Here is a 16385-nt window from a genome sequence, read left to right as displayed (position 1 = left end):
GATAGGTATTTAGAAGCTTTCAGAAAATTCATCACCTCTCCTTGATATCTCTTTTTTTTCCTCCTTTCCCTTAATTTAATTTTGATTTAACTTCCTCTTGTCACTGCTTGCTTACAAATCACAGCCTCTATGTCTGGAGTCAATTAGGGCTATAAAATACCCCACCACGCCTTCATCTGGGGACCCATTTATATATATTTTCTTATTTCAAGAGGTAGAACTAAGAGCCTGTAACTCCAAAAGTTTCCAATCAACCATCACATTCTATTCTTTGGAAAAGTATGCTTCTCTCCACAGCTAAGAAGACAACATCAAACTACATATTTTGCAAGAGTATTTCCTTCCCACCTGTATAAAGATGAATTGTGCTTTGGGAATTCATTTGCAAAAAAAAAAAAATGGGCTGAGTGTGCGTAATAGATGCTTAATAGCAATAACATTAAAAAATCTTTCTACCATTTAAAATTAAATGTAATTTCCTTATTACTTTAATGAAATCCCTTGGAGTTAAAGTATTTAACTGGTCCCTTTCACATCAAGTATTCATTATATAATTCCCTTTAAATATCAGGTATATTAGGTATGTAAACTGTCCATTGACAGAATAAAAACACACATTTCCACTGAAATCGAAACAGGAGAAGGACAAGGCAGCTTGATTCAGAATCTGATAATGGGTTACAGATTCTCTTCCAGTTCAGATTTATAGTCAAAATGCCATAAGAGCCATTTACCACCTCTAACCTTTCAGGTCATATTTGGAAGAGAAGTACGAACTGCCAAATCACTAAGAGAAAATGTGTCTGAGTCTAAAATTCTTGCCCGCTCCCTACTGCAGTGTTGAGCTACAAAGGGGAAGAGAGAGAGAGAAAACTGTATCTCCCAGGAAAACCACCTTAAATTGAAAGGTAGGGATGAATCGTACAAGGTTCTGCCCATGGGGAAGGAATGCCCTTTGTCGCTGTCTTTCAGGGCCAGCCCTGAGTGGGGCTGCAGTGCGATCCTGTCTGTTGCTGGCTGGTACCAGCCTACTGACTAACCCCATCCTACCCCACAGACGCCTGATATACACAAGGAGAAAATTCTAGGGCTGTCGGGCAGACACCTAAACCGAGTCAGGACTATGGATCCAAAGTCAAGCCTTCTCTCTCCTAGCCCTCCAATGTCTTGCTGGACCGCCCCCTGGCTGAACCCAATCAGAAGCCAGAGAACAAGGAAGCCCAGCCAAGCACTCCATAAAAATCAGCCTCCTCGGGCAAGAACAGCATGGAAAAGGTAGAGAATGGATCTGGAAGGGCCGAAGGACAGGACAGGGCACACTCCATTCCCGATTTCTCACACTCCTTCGGTTAAACTCAGCTTTTCTAGGGGATTTTACCATCCTGTGCTTTCCCTCCCTTGGGGCCTCTGTCACATGTTCTGTCCTGCCTTTCCCCATCTCTGCGTGTGCAAAACCTTCGAGGCTCACCTAAAGGTCACCTCCTCCACGAAGTCTCTCCTCAACCCTACCCAGAAGTAGTCATCTCTGTCCTTTTAATTCTTGAAGTTCCTCTACTGAGGACTTCTAGAATTATGAACGTGTCTTACACTTAACATGTGTACCTATCGCTACCCAAGTATTTTAGATGTGTTTACTTATTTACTGTAAGTTTCCCACGAGAACATAACGTCCACGAAAAGCAGCGATTCTGTCTTATCTCCGCTCCATCCCTGGTGCGAAAGACAGTGCGCAGCCTGTAACGGATGCTCAATAAATATTCACTGAATGAATGACTCGAACGCCCCCTTCCAGAGCGTAAGCATTTGACGGCCAAAGGGAAGTCTCTTTCATCTTTTATCCTAAACAGCAATCTCAACGCCTTCCTAACTCACAGGCAGATACTCAACAAATATAAGCTGGTCATAAAGTAGTTGCTTTATTTGAATGAGGATCTATAAGGCACCAGATACACTGCCAGCAGCTTAACACACAGTATCTCATTCACTCCTCACAACAACCCTAAAAGATGCTGTGGCACAAGTGTGCCTCCAGGATCCAGGCCCTCATTCCCCCAACTTCCAGAACTGCCTGCTGATGGCTCACAGCTAAGTCTCTCTAAGGAACTGCCCTCAGCAGAAGGAAGATGCTTCACCCTCAGGGGGCCTCCCCGGGGCAAGCCCACATCCAACGGCTGACCACTACTGTGGTTTTACAGGCCTCACCCCCTGCCTCACCGGGGTAATTCTGAGGCCATCTCAGCTCTGGAGTCCTCCACGGGACCAACTACTGAACGAAGAAACAAAATCACTAACTAGTGCCTCAGACCAAAGAACGGAATTAGCAATTTTTCAAGTATCTGTAATGTAAAAACTGGGTCTCCTTCCTTCTCAGTGACCTTACTATTTAAAACCATAAACCTTCTACTCTTTTCCCCCAAAACGTACCTCAACAACTGCCTTAGAAGAGATGTATGGTCACTGGGTAATTGTCAATTAAAAAAAAAAAAAAAGTTAGGTTTGGAGGCAGCTGTATTTCCCCCACAAGGGAGTCAGGGACTTTCAAATATATATGATTTATGCACCAAGATGTGCTCCTAAAGACAGCAGATGATATGACAACACGCCAAGAAGAAAATCTCCAGAGAGCGGACCTGCGGAAGGCCAAGGCCTGGAACGGCACTCCCTGTGTGCACAGCCGGCCGAGCATTCAGGGCCTGGAGACGCAGCGGGAGTCCCAGGGACCCGGCTCACGCGCTGACACCATCCTGGGCAGGCCACTTAACCTTGTGAACCTTGGTCTCTCCAGGAGTAAAGGAGCCTAACTTAAGGACAGTCGACTAAGCTGTAGCGCTGGGAGCACAGCGCCAGGTAGAATAGGTGCTCGGCAAGTGGTAGCTATTATTACCGCTTCTGAGTTTGTAGAATGACAACCAGAAAGGTAAAACATCAGTGCAACATTTGTGGGTGATTTTCTTGTACAGGTTAAGAAAGTCCGATCGAAAATCCAGCTGACTTACAGGAAAATTACTCCCTTTACAAAAGGTTTTACCGCAGACTTCCTTTAAACAGGGGCCCCCTCCGCTCTGCATTTAATATATAATCGGATACTGCTTATTCATGATTTTTCTAATCAAAAGATATTAATTTTTCTCCATTTCCTACCACAGCAAATAAAAATTCATCTGCGGGGAGTTTTGCTTTTTCTGTTTTACTTTTTTAATCTTCTTTTTTTTATGTTTATTTTTGAAAGAGACAGAGTGCGAGTGGGGAGGGGCAGAGAGAGAGGACGAAGACACACAATCGGAAGCAGGCTCTGGGCCCTGAGCTGTGAGCACAGAGCCTGATGCGGGGCTCAAACCCACGAGCCGTGAGATCATGACCTGAGCTGAAGCTGGAGGCTTAACCGACGGAGCCACCCAGGCGCCCTTTCCTTTTCATTTCAGAAGAAATATGTGCTCAATTAAAGAAATCCGGGATGATAGAAGCAGAAGAAGTCACCTGGAGTCCCGTCTCCCAGAAACAGCCATGGTTACCTTTTGGTGTATGCCCTTCTGATCACTATTTCCATACCTAGAGGATTTTTTTTTAATTCTACATACATAGTTTGAATTATATCTGGTTTTGGCAGCAACTCTTTTAACCTAAAATGATCAGCAGTTTCACTCACGCCATGGCCTGCTCTTCAGTGTGCCACATTTCCCTAATAACTTCCCTGTGCTTGGGAATACTGCCACGGTGTCTCTTTTATAAACTACTGTGACAGTTGCCATCACAATCATCTTCACGATCGTCACCTTTATTATTATTGAAACTATTGCTGGCAATTTTTAAACTCAAAGACCTCACACTTCTAGAAGACAACATATTCACTCATTAAAAAAAAGTTTTTTTAATATTTATTTTTGAGAGAGAGAGAGCAGGGGAGGAGCGGGGAGGAGGGGACGACACAGACTCCAAAGCAGGCTCCAGGCTCCGCGCTGTCAGCACAGAGCCCGACGTGGGACTCGAACCCCACGAGCCATGAGATCGTGACCCAAGCCGAAGTTGGATGTTTAACTGACTGAGCCATCCAGGTGCCCCTCATACTCATTTTTATTTTCTTCAGTTTTGCTTTTACAATGAACTCTTTAGTTCACCTAGAAATATATCTTAACGTATTGTATGTACAATAAGAGATAAGGACCAAAAAACAACAACAAAAAATCTTTCTTTGTTTTCAAAGTGCTAATCAATTATCCTGAATCATCACTGAATAAACCTCCTTTTTCTTACTGATTTACAATACCTCTTTTATCAAAGGTTATACATCTAGCCTAATATGCTTCACTGATCAATCTACAAACACATATATTATTTTTTTGTCTCTAAAATGTTTTATTATCTGGCAAAACCAGTATCCCCACCCCAACACACACACACACACACACACACACACACACACACACCCCTACTCTTCTTCAAAATTATTCTCACACATCTTTTTTTCTAGGTGCATTTCAGGACCACTTACAGGCTCCTCTCAAAACAGTTCTGTTGGAATTTTGATGAAAGCTGCACTAAACCTACAAATTAATTTAGGAATAATTGATGTCTTTATAACACTTTTTCTTCTCTTCCAGGACACAATATGTGTTTCTGTTTATTCAAGTCTTCTGTATCTCTCCCCAAAATTTTGAAGTTTTCTTCAAATGGGACATTTCCATTTCTCATTAAGATTGCTTCCAGAAATGCTTTTTGTTACTTCTGTACATGTTTTCATTGGATTTTAAGTGGTCATTAACTAGATACAGGCTGGCCATTGATTTAGTACGTTTATGGTGCACAGAAGCACTGGGGGCCTCTGTGGTAGGGCCAGAAAGCGCCTCCCCCAGCTTGTTTCACATGCAGACAAAGCAGCCCCACTGGCCCAATCAGCCAGTTTCCCGTCACCGATGTACAACGTGCTCACACCCACCACCTACCCAGTTTCACTTGTTCTCCACGGCTCTGCTCCCACTTGAAAGCTTTTCCTACTACCCCTATCAGCTACCCCCTTCTATATTCCCCAGCACTGATAATAAGCTCTAATATTCCTTGTATCAATATTAGGACATTCAAACATGAAATGACACTGAATTTTTTCTATTTGAGAAAAGATTAAGCAGACAACAAGTGAATTGACATAGTTTTTACCTTTTTCATGTTTGTTTATTTTGAAAGAAAGAATGATGGAGCGTGCTTGGGAGCTAGCAGGGGAGGGGCAGACAGAGGGGAAGAGAGAATCCCCAGCAGGCGCCAAACTGTCAGTGTGGACGGGGCTCAATCCCACAAACTGTGAGATCATGACCTGAGCTGAAATAAAGAGTTGGACACTTAACCGATTGAGCGACCCTGGTGTCCCTGTAATTTTTACCTTTTTAAGAGATTATAAATTTGAAACAAATTTGGTAAAAATACACTATTTGTTTAATATAGTTATAAACTGGGGGCACTTGGGTGGCTCAGTCGGTTAAGTGATCGACTCTTAATTTGGGCTCAGGTCTAGATCTCACAGTTCATGAGTTCAAGCCCCGCACTGGGCTCTGTGCTGACAGCATGGAGCCTGCTTGGGATTCTCTCTTTCCCCCTCTCTGCCCTTCCCCTGCTCCTTCTCTCCCTCTCTCTCTCTCTCTCTCTCTCACGTGCGTGCGCAAAATAAATAAATAAACATTTAAAAAAATAAAAAATAAAAGGATGATAAACTAAAAGTGGCTCAAATATTTCAGTAGGGGTTCAGGTAAGTAAGTTATGTGTAACTACTTTTAATGGCTATGCAGTCTAATAAATTGAACACAATCTACACTGACATAGAAAAATGTTCACAACACTGTTAAGGAAAAAACGCAAGAAAGGGGCAAAAAAGACTAACACCAGTATAGAAAAATTCTTTTTGTTTAATAGGAAAAATATCTGGAAAAATATACAAGACTGTAATAGGGGCTATTACTCCTGGCCAGGAGTATTATCTGTGAACTTTATTCTCTTCTTTATTCTGTTTAATGAGCAAGTACTACTTTTCATTGTTAAAGATTTTATGTTTAAGTAATCTCTACACCCAACACGGGGCTCATATTCACAACACTGAGATCAGGAGTCACAGGCTCCACCACCGGCCAGGCACCCCAAGCACTTACTACTTTCATAGTCAGATTTTAAAATAATTAGCGAACGTCAAAAACATATCTCGCTGATAGCATCCCATTATAAGAAGAGTATATAATCACTATCAAATCAAATGCATTTGTAGAAACATACCAAATGCCAGCTGCGAAAAACAAAACTCATCTTCTCATCGAAATGAAAAATTGTGAGTAGGTAGGAACTCAAGAGGAAAGTAACACAAGGCATTGATTGAGCAGTTGTCACTGCAAAATTTTTGCACTTTAAGATATATCCTGGGACTTACAGAAAGAAGAGTACTGAATCCTGGAACCATCCTGTCAAAAAGGTCCTTAAGGATTATCTAGCCAGAACTCCTATTAAACAAATAAGAAAAATGAGAAAAAACAAAAACAAAAACAAAAAAAGAGGTTAGGTGAGTTCTCTAAGATCTCAAAGTTAACTAATGACAAAGTCCAAAAGTATTTATAATTCAAAACCTATGCTTTTTGATTCCTTTCTCAATTCTGGAGTCAAGATACGCTGCAGTCTGTCACTTCTATGTAGAGTATAAAAGGCAAATGTTCGTTTACCAGGGTTTTCTTATCATCTAACTAAAAAGTGAACAAGAATGTGTACAATACTATGAAGTGAAGATTTACTCTCTTGGTTCAGTACTCTCTGTGCTCTAACGGAAAGCTTTGACAAACAGCCATACATTAGATTGTGGCAAGCAGGAGCTAGCAAAGTCTAGTATTTACACACTTTGAAGTCAGGAAGAAAAAACTACTACTGAATTTAAAATTGCAACTGGGCTGCGGGCTTTTCCTACCTGAGTTCTAGGAGCTCATTCAACCCACCACCCTTCCCTTCCTCTGGTGTATTCACTTTCTTTTAGACTGGTTCTTAAGGGACCTCTTTTTAAGTCAATTTTAAACCTTGTATGTCTTAAACAGAGTAAGTTTTTCATATACAATCCGTAATTAACCACTGTCGATTTCACTGATACTCTGCCCACCAGAGGGAGCCCATGTAGATTTCCACGTAATAAGAAACCTCAAACATCAAGTTTGTATGAATTCTAGAATATTATTCATGTATCAATATTGTAAACTCACTTAATAATATTGTATTTCTATTCTCCCCAAAAGATAAAAGATAAATGAGGTCAGGCATGTAAAGTTCTTAACAGAGTTCCTAACCTAAAGCAGAAGCCCCAAAAGGATTGATTTTCCAAAATTTGTATCCTCCTGAGTACTAGTTACAGTAGTCAAAATAAATTAGCAAATTAACTTTTTACACAAGTTGATGTGAGCTTGGTTGATATCTGTCCTGATACACGGTTCCACCCTCAATATATTGACAAATGTAGTTCTCAAGCCTATAAAAGACCGCCAGAACCTGGAAAGGAGAATTCATTAAAAATGTCATCCTCATTTGGGTGGCTCAGTCGGTTAAACGTCCAACTTCAGCTCGGGTCATGATCTCGTAGTTCGCAAGTTCAAGCCCGGCATCGGGCTCCTTGCTATCTCCCTGTCAGTGTAGATCCTGCTTCAGATCCTCTGTCCCCTTCTCTCTCTGCCCCTTTCCCACCTGCGCTCTCTCTCTCAAAAAATAAATAAGACATTTTTTAAAAAGTCATCCTCAGGGGACCCGTTTCAGCAGTCCTGTCCTTATAGGTACACTAAACTATTGGTGACCTGCCAACTAGAAACTGAGGAAAGAGGGAACCCATTCTAGAGTTTTCTTGGGATGAAGGAGAAAAGCAACCGACTATCCCTGAGAACCACGCTTCTGTAATATGTGATACGATCATCACCACCAAGATGAATTTCTTCAAAGAACGAAGAAGGCACAACTGGGGGGAACAGAACTCTGCATAAGAACTTGTCATCGAAAGGAGCCCAACCAAGTCTCGGCTCCCACCTGCAGCCCGTGAGGCTGGCCCGCCTTCTTCCACTTCTCACCACGACAAGGCCCAGCCCAGCGTTTGCTGGGTCTGAGGTCGACTGCACACCTCAGTACAGCTGACCGACCATAAGTACCGGGTGCCTATTTTGCAGACTCAGCAATCTCCAAGATCGAAACATGACGAAGCGGGAGGACCCCGCTGGGTTCCAGCTACGCTCTCCAACCCAGATTTACCAGAAAGCACTGCCATTGAGGACCTATCTACCACTTGCTGTTTCAACAAAACTCCCAAGTCCATTAGGCTCCTTGGATGTAGTCTCTCTTGTTTAGAACTGAATGACTGGCATTCCACTCTTTGAAAACAACACAAAATTACTGTGATGTCTATTAACTTTTCAACCAGAAAGCTGGGAATTATTCGACTTCTTCCTCTTTCTAACCCCACTCCTTACCACCTCCTACACATCTACTTTATGCATCCATGTCCGTCCATCCTACTGCCACTGGCTTCCCCACTTTCTCCTGACGTCCTGCAACTTAATTAGCCCTTCTAGGTCAGTCCTGTTACATTCCAAACCCATCCTCAATATGGCCGGGTATTTTAAAACACAAATATGATCACATCAGGCCCCTGCTTGCGTAGCTCAGAGCACGAAGTTCAAACTGTGCAGCACTGCTGACAGTGCTCTCACCCAAGAGGGGCCACCTTCTCCTTAAAGGGCCAGAGAGAAGACGTTGTGGGCTTTGCAGGCCTGTATACACTGCAACCCTGCCACTCTAGCCCCAAAGCATCCATGGCCTCCATGTACACAATGCAGGTGGTCACACTGCAATAAAAGCTCATTTGCCAAAACAGGCGGCAAGAGGGGGCGGGGTGTGCCCGGGGGGCTCAGTCGGGCAAGCCTCGTACTCCTGGTTTCCACTCAGGTCGTGATCTCATGGCTCATGACATCGAGCCCCACATCTGGCCTCGGGCTGACAGTGTGGAGCCTGCTCAGGATTCTCTCTCTCCCTCTCTCTCTGCTCCTCCCCCATGTGCCCGTGCTCCCTCTCGCTCTCTCACAATAAACACATGAACTTCATTTAAAAAACTGGCAGCAGGCCAGATGCGGCCCGTGGGCCAAACCGGCCCCCCTGCTCTATCCAGTCCAGTGACGCGTCATCTCCTGCCACCCTGACCCTCATCCAGGGCTCTTCCAGGGAAGGGCTCCTCCACCGCAGTCTTGTCTCTGCTGTTGTGCCTCTGCGCCTCTGCTCACACTCTTCCCTCTGCCTGGAACGTGATTTATCACCCTTCCTTTGTCTGGCGGAACAGGTCTTGTCCTTCAAGGTCCAGGCTGGTCTTCCGCTAACTGCCCCTCAAGGAGATTTAGTTTTCCTTCATCTGTATTTCTGAAGGCCTGAGACACGGGTCCCAGAGCTTTTTGTGTCCTCACAATTCCTGACACATACTAGGTGTTCAATGTTGAGGGAGGACGAGGGAGTAGATGAATTATTGAATAAAGGGAATTCCAAAAGCTGCAGTCGTCGTAAGTTCTGGGAAAAACTCAGAGGTGCAACCCACGGGGGCTCTCAATTCCACAGGTCTCCAGCACAGAGCTCGGCTTACAGCACACACTCGGTTAACACGATCCATAAAAACACAGTATCCTGAAGCTGGAAGAGGCCTTGCAGAACACCAATGCGGTGGTTTTAACCAGTGTGTCTCTGGGTCTTAGGCTTGCTCCCCAAGGGGCTCCTCAAGGAGAAGAGAAAAGGGTGGGAGAGTGACAGGCTGGCTAATAAACCATTCTCTTCCTAGTCCCTGACTCCAGCCTCAGCCCAAGCTGTTCCTTATTTCATCCGCAAAAAGGTTTCTGTACTAAAAAAGAAAAAAATCTAGAGGATTCTAAAAACGCATGTTCTGTTTACAGTCTCCATTCTAAACCTGTACTGTTTCCTGATATATTCCTGTCCTGTTTCGCCATATCTCCAGTATCTCTGGTTCCCAATGACCCCGGCACCTGTTGCCTGACACTGCTTCTTAGAAGAATGTTCCCTTGACTGAAATCCCCAGTTTAGGAAGTATTACACGCAATCCTTGGAATAATGTCTATTTCCAGCTACTCTGGATAATAATCCAGGTGGTCCCTCCCAGCTCAAGGTCTGGGTCCCTACACTGGCACACAAGGTCAACTGTGTGATTTCGACCTGGGGAATCAATGCTGAGCAAGTTACAGGTGTGACTCATACCTGAGCTGTTGTACTATGTACGTGTCTGCTTCTCCACTAGACTATAAACTTCTTGAGATAGGAACTGAATCGTAGTCATAATAAAAGAAACTATTTGATGTTTACTCCAGATACTGGAGTAAGTGTGAATATATATTGTGTAATATGAAGGGATCATATTCGGATCACACATTTCTAGAACTGGAATGTGCACAGAGATCAACCAGCTCCAAAACTGAAAGCAAAGCGACACAGTAGATTAACACTTCTTCATTCATTCACTGTCTAGAACCATGGATTCAGGGGTAGACTGCACAAAGTCCTTGTTCTCAGGAGGCTTATATTCCAGTGGACGCACAATAAATGGATACAACACATTAGATAACAAAAAGAATAAAGCACAGTGAGGGACAGGAGAAGGAAGCTACTTTATACAGGGCAGTCAAGGAAGGTCTCACCGAGGCAACATTTGAACAGAGACCTGAAGATCAAACCACACAGAACCAGGGGAAAAGTGTTCCACACGGAGGGAACGACAAACACAAAGGCCCTAAGGTAGCAACCCATCAGTTCAAGTGAGAAAAGCGAAGGGGTCAGGGGAGCTGGAGCACAGTGAGCAAGAGGAAGGGGGGAGGAGGAAGAGGTGAGGTCAGAGAGGGAGCAGGGACCAGAGCAGCCGGCTCTGGGCCACTATAAGAACTTTAACTTTCAGCCAGAAACTCAAGATAATCAGTTCCTTAAAAACTCTAAATGAAAACAAGACATGCAGCTTTCACAAAAGCAATACGTAATCAACAAAGAAAACTTCATCTGCGTGCCTTATCTGAAAACAGAATTTCCAGAGCTCAGGGTCGCTATTACTTATATGGAATCACAACATCTTTGCTTTACAAGAAATCGCACTCATGTAGTCTGAGCTCTCAGTGTAACCAGTAGAAACTGAGGCCCAGAAAGAGCCTGCGGCCTACCTGCTTTACTACAGACCTGGTAGTAAACAGCACAGGTTTTCTGATGGTCTGGTCCATGCTTCCCACTGGCTGGGATGTAGTGTGGGAAACAGCGTCACACGAGGGTCAAAGGACCTGGTTTCTGCCTCTGGCTCAGTCCTATGACTCAGCTACCATCACTCTGAGCCAGTCATGGCACTTGCCTGGGCATCACTTCTCTCACCGACAAAATGAGAAGCCCGAATAACGTGAATGCAAGATCCTTTTAAGTACTTAACGACAAAGTCCATGGTTCTGCTTTAAGCATACAGATTCTGTTTTTACTCTGTATCAGGCAGGAGGCCAAGCAGATTTCAAGTTGAATGTCAGGCCTAACAACTGGCTGCCTCGGCCACAGTGCTGCAAAGGATTCTGAGCCCTAAGATCTACTAGGAAATTAGCACTGGCCTCCATGGTCACAGGGAGGAAGAGAGAGGAACGGATGCCTGCTTGCCACACATGTGCCATTGCTGATAAAAGAGTGCCACCTTAACCAGCAATGCTGCTGTCTCCACCACAGATGCTCTTAGTACCTGCACAGGATTTTCACGGATTCCTCTGTGAACTTTCTTGGTTCCCTTTTGTGAGAAAGAAAGGCAAGTACAGGAAAGCTAAACGGTTTGGGGAATATAGCTTAGAGCCACTGATGAAAACATCTGAATGGCCTACATGGGGTGAAGGCGGGGGGCAAAGGGCGAACTAATGATCAGTATGGTTCCCTATGATACATAGTCTCAGAAGATGCCAGTAATTAGCCTATGAGTTCAGAGGGGTATGATCATACCCATGTGATAGAAGTGAAAAATGAGACTCAGGTAAGAGGACTTGCCCAAGTCACCCAGTTCTACGTAGCAGAACCCAGATCTGAAGCTACGTCTTCTGAATCCAAGCCCCAGAGCTCTGTCCACTCCCAAGGTCCCCCCCACTCGCCTCACAATCTAAATGAGTTAGCGAGGTTCCCCCCGCAAAGTGGCACACTCATCATTATTGAGAGTTTTTCTGCTACAACAAGTACCACATCCCGAGATAGGAATGTTATCACTGTCTATAATTTAATGGGTAGACAGGCACTGAGTATACATGAATTCAACAAAATTGAGCATAAAAGTTAAATACTTAAAGGAATGATGACGAAACCAGCCTATGGGGTAAATTAAAAACCTAGTTTCAATACAGTTTTACTGATCTTGATAATACCTCTAGGACAATTCAGAAAGATGGAAAACTGACATCAGGAATGAGAAGAACTAGAATTGGCCGGCAACGTGCATCTTAGAAACGATCACGAGTGCTTCGAGGAAGGCATTCAATGAGAGATGTTACTATCACCTGCTACTGTTCCTTAGGTGTGACGACCAGAGCTAACCCCGAACCAGAGTACGCGCTCCTGGTATTGACCAGACTTTGACGTATAAACAATCCAGGACAAACAAAACAACAGCCAGCCTTCTGACACATCTGATTGTGGCAGGAGTACAGGACACCCCCTCACCTGCTCTATACTAAATTTGGGGGGAAGAGGGTGTAGGGGGAATGGTTGCAAGAACAGGAGGTAATACACCAAGCAACTATAACATAAAATCAAAATTCCTCAAAAGAAAAAAAAAAAAAAAAGCATGTTTTCCCTACATCAGGAAGGGCAGGAGTCCTGAACAATGCAGCCTATGTCCCCACTTAACTGACTCTCCAAGCCTTAACACCTACTCACATCTTCAAATCTCAGAAATGGAACTTCCAATGGCATGCAACCAAACCCTCTCCAACATCTCTGACAAGCAGTCATCCCTCTGTTTAATTACCTCCAGTGACAGGAAATTCAGCAGCCCGGGGTCCTGTTACTGTCCCTGAGGCTCATTAATTCAAAAGCCTAAAGCACATTCCTATCCCTCGGGGAAAAGGCCTAAGGCCTAACCTCAATAAGGGTTCCATCCTAACTGTGCATCTTGTCCCCACCACCAGCGTATCTCCTACTCCTGAACACGATCCAAAATCAGCACGGTGTTAATAAATCAGTGATTTCAGAGTTAGAAAGGACCCGCCCAAAACCCAAAATGGTGACCTTCACAGATAACAACTCCACATGAGGAACCTCAGGAAGAGCCTGGACCAAACTGGGGGGAGGCAAGGGAGAATGTCCTAGTGTCCTTTCCTCTCATTTCAACCTGAGAAGCCCCTCTTCTGATCTGCTATAAATAGGGGATCAATGCAGTTTAAAAGTCTTCTGCTGTTTGAAGGGGAAAAGGAGGGGAACATTTACAGGTAAATAAACTAAAGCCATAAAATTTGCTTCATAACCTCGTCCAGCTAATAGTTGCAGCGTTAAGACAACCACCTGGTCTCTTGGCTCCTTCTCTAGTACTCTCTACCACATAACATCTGTCTGCCTGCAGAGCAAAGTTCCCACATTCCAGCCACACTCAAATGCTTATCAAAACAATTCAATAGCATTGCAAAGTGGCATATTCCTCACTCATTGGAGGTCAGACAGTATGAGAAGTTCCTCCAAAAAAAGTCTGAAATGTCATTACCGTCTAACTTGTATGTGATTTAATACGTAGACGCGCACTGAGTACACATAAACGGAGCGTAAAAGTTCCCTATTTCCACACCTTTGTGCATCTCTTCTCTCGAGATGCCATTCTCCACCTTCTGACACTGGAACCATCTACTCCTCTTTCGAGATTTGTTTCAGGCATCATCAACTCTCCAAAGCCTTTCTTTGCCCTCAGGGAGAACTGACCACATCCTCCTCTGTACCCTGCACAGTATCTATGAGGCTGTAGGATACTTGTTTTGTGACCATCTCCTCCACCATTCCTTTTAAATTGTGTTACTGTAACAAAGCAGGTGCTTAATGTTTACTGATGGACTACCTGTATTCACCTGGCCCAATCCCCCTTCTGACCCTTAAGCTGCCACACATTCATTCATGCATATAGAGATTCATTTAAAACTATGTGAGTGTCTACAAAGGACCAGGCATCGATCTGATCGGACGTCATGGCAAAGACAAGTGGATTCACCGTGAAATTCATGAAGTTTAACTTTCAGGACCCCTCACTTGCCCCTTCCAAAGCTCTGAACCTCTTCTTGTGCTTCGGTATTTTTATTTCTTAAAGGGGACAGACAGAATCGTATAAGCTTCAAGCTCCACGTACACCAGATCCACCTTTGGTGCCTACGATACAACAGTGAACAGGGCAAAATATTCTCTCTCCACTTAGAGAGTTTCCTGTTCAGTGTGGAAGACAAGACAACCATTTGTCCACTCATTCATTTATTCAAAAACCATTTACTCAACAGTGCTAGGAGTCCGGCACTGGAGATTCTGAGGTCACTGCTCCCGCCCTCAAGAAGTTTTCCGCTCTCCTGAAGGAAAGCCTGCTGTGTCCAGGAAAGAGAAAGGAGTTTAGAGGACTGTAACAGAGTGTTTGTGAAAGATTATCCTAAACCTAAACAGTATCCTATCCTAAACAGTATCAAGACTGGTCCCTACTGATCCCTAGCTTGGGCCCTTAACCGGTAGCGGCAGGCAAGACGAAGAGAGAGGTCAGGTGAATGTGATCTTTGATCTCACTGAGCCGGGAAGGGGAAGAGGAGGGGAAAGGGGAAGGAGAGAGGGACGAGACGAGCAAACTGAAGAGGCGAATACACTGTGGTCGGTGCTGCGACAGAAAAGCAAAGGCCTGTGGGGAAGCGTCTCCGGAGTCCAAGTCCGCAGAGACGGCGGGCTCAATACCTCGCAAGGCAGCCCGAGAACTCTGCGGACAAGAGATTTTCGAATTCCCCAACATGCCTTCCCATCCCTCGAAACGAGGCTGTTCCTTTCCCAAGACAGCTGTCGGCTCTCCGGTCCCCCACTCCAGACCACTTTCTCCAGGCTACTCCTTCACACAGCGACCACCGGCCAGGGGCCGGTTTGGGGTCTGGGGTCCACGTCGCGGGTCCGCCCCCCTCGCCAGCCCGCCGTTTCCATAGCAACCAGCTCACCACTTCCCGCGCCCGGCTGGAGAAGTCGCTCTTGGGCCGGGGGCTCCGGCGGAACAGCTCGTCGCGGCTGCCGTCAGCCCCGCCGCCCACCGCCACTCCCAGGGCTTTGTTGCGCGTCTTCACGGTCTTGACGCTGGCCCGGAACAGCAGCGTGATATCCACCGCCATGGCGACCCACACCCCCGACCCCCTTCCCGGCCGGCCCACGTCAGCAGTTTGCGACGGCGGCGTGCGCCCTCCCGGCCGCCGGGGGACCGGTCCGGCTCCGCACGCCTCCCCCCGCCACGCCCGGCGCCAGCGCGACGCGAGAAGAAAGGTTCCGGCCTCCGCGGGGTGACCGCGGCGAGAGGAGAAAGGTTCCGGGCTCTGCCCGCGCGCGACCGCGGCGGCCTGGATCCTGCGGCGCGCGCCCCCGCGCCCTCTTCGCCTCCCGGCAAAGCTCGAAGGGCTTGGCCGCAGGGAGAGGTCCCGCTTGGGGCGGACGGGCCGAGGGAGCGAGAGGATCGAGAAGCCAGAAGACTGGCTCCCCTCTCTGGGCTCTTCCACTGACTGGGCCGGCCGCGCGTGCGCGGGGGGCCTGGGTCTGGGGCGCCCTGGAGACAACCCAGCCTGACCCTTGACCTCAAGGACTCACCTTGCGGGGGACAGAAGCACGTGCATGGTGACTTCCCGGATGCAATGAGTGCTAGGGTAGAGCAGGTGTGCAAGGCATAGAGCCAGAGGCCAAAGGCCTTTATTTCAGCCTGCAGCCTCCTGATCCGTAAAATTACACGGCAGCACCTTGCTCAGTGTTACTGTGACCATCGAAGGAGGTAACACGTGTAAAGTGGCTTGGCTAGGATTCGCCAATAAAAGTTATCAATGCTGTTAATGCTGTTTTCATTCTTGTTATTATTTATGGTAGGGAAGAGGAGAGGAGGTGTCATTCAGAGCAGGTCGATTTGAAGGACGGGAAGGAACTTTATCAGATAGAGACCAGGGCGGAAGTGTCCCCAGTTGCCGTGCATCCTTGATGCACGGTTTTTAAATACCCTCTTAAATCATAGTTATTTTTTTTAAAAAAATTTAATGTTTGTTTTTGAGAGAGAGCGTGAGTGGGGGTGGGACAGAGAGAGAGGGAGACACAGAAACCCAGGCAGGCTCCATCCAGGCTCTGAGCTGTCAGCACAGAGGCGGCGGGGGGTCTCAAAC

General features: G+C 45.8%; 1 protein-coding gene across 3 annotated transcripts in view; it reads right to left on the bottom strand.

The window, feature by feature from the left end:
- STX18 (syntaxin 18) overlaps window positions 1-15480 on the bottom strand; it is a 119115-nt gene extending 103635 nt beyond the window's left edge. Inside the window, exon 1 of one of the 3 annotated variants that reach the window (XM_078446264.2) lies at window positions 15195-15480. In XM_078446264.2, coding sequence (XP_078302390.1) covers window positions 15195-15362 — 168 coding nt within the window. In that variant the 5' untranslated portion in view covers window positions 15363-15480. The remainder of the gene's footprint in view (window positions 1-15194) is intronic. The other 2 variants (XM_078446265.2, XM_078446266.2) reach the window with 2 other exon arrangements.
- Between the last annotated feature and the right edge of the window lie 905 nt (window positions 15481-16385).

Source organism: Panthera onca, chromosome B1 (assembly GCF_046562875.1).
Source record: "Panthera onca isolate mPanOnc1 chromosome B1, mPanOnc1 haplotype 2, whole genome shotgun sequence".
Lineage (NCBI taxonomy): Eukaryota > Metazoa > Chordata > Mammalia > Carnivora > Felidae > Panthera > Panthera onca.
The sequence above is the reverse complement of the archived record's forward strand: the minus strand, read 5'-3'. Positions and strand labels throughout refer to the sequence as shown.